Source organism: Impatiens glandulifera, chromosome 5 (genome assembly GCF_907164915.1).
Source record: "Impatiens glandulifera chromosome 5, dImpGla2.1, whole genome shotgun sequence".
In the NCBI taxonomy this organism is placed as follows: domain Eukaryota; kingdom Viridiplantae; phylum Streptophyta; class Magnoliopsida; order Ericales; family Balsaminaceae; genus Impatiens; species Impatiens glandulifera.
Window position 1 is genome coordinate 1,901,257 of NC_061866.1, and position 1,909 is coordinate 1,903,165.

The 1,909-nt window shown below is 35.4% G+C and overlaps 1 protein-coding gene across 1 annotated transcript; it reads right to left on the bottom strand.

The window, feature by feature from the left end:
* Positions 1 to 234: 234 nt before the first annotated feature.
* Positions 235 to 1,447, bottom strand: LOC124940180 (transcription repressor OFP12-like). Its single transcript, XM_047480663.1, has one exon. The coding sequence runs from the start codon at positions 1,407 to 1,409 to the stop codon at positions 660 to 662; it is 750 nt and encodes a 249-aa protein (XP_047336619.1). The 5' UTR covers positions 1,410 to 1,447; the 3' UTR covers positions 235 to 659.
* Between the last annotated feature and the right edge of the window lie 462 nt (positions 1,448 to 1,909).

Genomic DNA, 1,909 nt, shown 5'->3' on the forward strand with positions numbered 1-1,909 from the left:
ACTACAAATAAATTATCGAGATTAAAGCGTATCAAACAAACAAACTATAGGTTAATATCATCAAATTGTATGTATTAATTTATTTCATTAATAAAATGTATACCACATGTCATCTCAATTATTTTTCTAGCAAGTTTGATTGAGTAGATAAAGATGTACATAATAATGTCAATTATTTTTTCATTTTGTCCCACAAGTTAGCTAGCCAGTACTACTGTACATTAATCAAAAAAATGAGCAAACCAACCAACCCACAATTTCAAATAATTTACTATGTAACCCTAAAGGTAAAAAACCCTTAGAATATGCCAAAAGAAACTTACCAAAGGACAAACATTCAAGATGTGAGCTTTACATCAAAACCGTACTTTACATTAAATAATTGATTCAAAGATGGATAAGAATAGGGATTGAATAATGATGATCATGACATGATCGAACTGGACCATGTCATGTTGGAAGAAGAAGAAGAAGTAGGGTTTGGTAAATAGTAATAATGCCAATCTTTTACGTTTCCAATAGTAAATCAGACAAGAAAATAAACTGCTATTTTGATTTATAGTTCCATTTACTTACCTTCTTCCATAATTCAAGAAAACCAAACCAAACCAAACCCACCAACCCACCATACAAACAAACAAACAAAAGTACACATATAACTACTCACTGCCGCCGCCGGCGGTGGCGGCGGCGGTGGCGGTGGCGATGCATCCGGCGCCAGTGCTATACCCAGATTGAGAATCCATTAAACTAACAAGCAAATCTGAGAAAGCACCGACGATGAACTTATGATTACTCTTAGGATTAAGAGCAAGATAACATAGCAACAATTCGTGCAAGCATTCCCAGTTAGATCTTACGTCGAACAAGTTACGTGCCTCCACCATCTCTTCCATCGATCGTCTGAAATCAAGATATGGGTCCGGCGAGTACGTCGGCACCGCGACTCCCCCGATTTCCGGCGACTCCTCCCCCTCCTCCTCCGGTGGATTTGACGAAGAGGGTGACGTCAGAGAAAGTGAGGAGGAAGAAGAGTCGACGATTGAGTTTGAACGGCCTGGAGATGCGAAGAAGAAGCGTTGTGAAGCGTAAACGGTGGCGATATCGGGAATTGTTTCAGGGGATTCGATTGAATTTACGTCGTCGGAGAAGGTGGAAGATGAAATGTGAGTTCTTAAAGGTTTGGGTATGGAGGAAGTGAGGTCGTAGAGTGAATTGAATGTCTTTGTAATGGTTGAATCTCCATCGCCGCCGTCGCCACCGCCGCCGACGACTGAGGTATTTACAGAGCGTTTGCGATATTGATCATCATCTTCTTCTTGATAAAAATATGTGGGTTCAATAGGAATCGAGCGTTTGAAATTTGTAAAACAGAGATTTAGGAGATTTCTTCCTATTATGCTCCGCATTGCTTTCTTTTCTTGAGAAGAAGAAAGAAGAAAATGGTAATAGTTATGGAGGATTGGAGCCCTCATCTATATTTATATATATATACATCATTTTGGAATTTTCTTATTTAATATTATTTTCAAATAGTTTTTTTAATCTATTTCAGTATTAAATTTCTTTCATCAAAATAAATTCATTCATATATATTATAATTTGGGAGAAATTTAATTTATACACAATCAGTCACATCAAGATTTTCACTTGATTTGATTGTTTTTATTGATAATAAAAAAGTAAAATTCTTTTAATAAAATAATCAGAAAAATCCAAATTGACATGAATTATTCAAAATAATACAAGATTACCCACATTGGAAGCCTTGGTTGATATTTAGGTTATTCAGAATAAACTTTAAATAAGTCATTATCTTTCAATTATTTTTGAGTTAATCATATTAACTAATTAAGGCAATCTAACCCTATAATGCAAAGCTTTATTATCCTCCAAAATGTTGAAAACG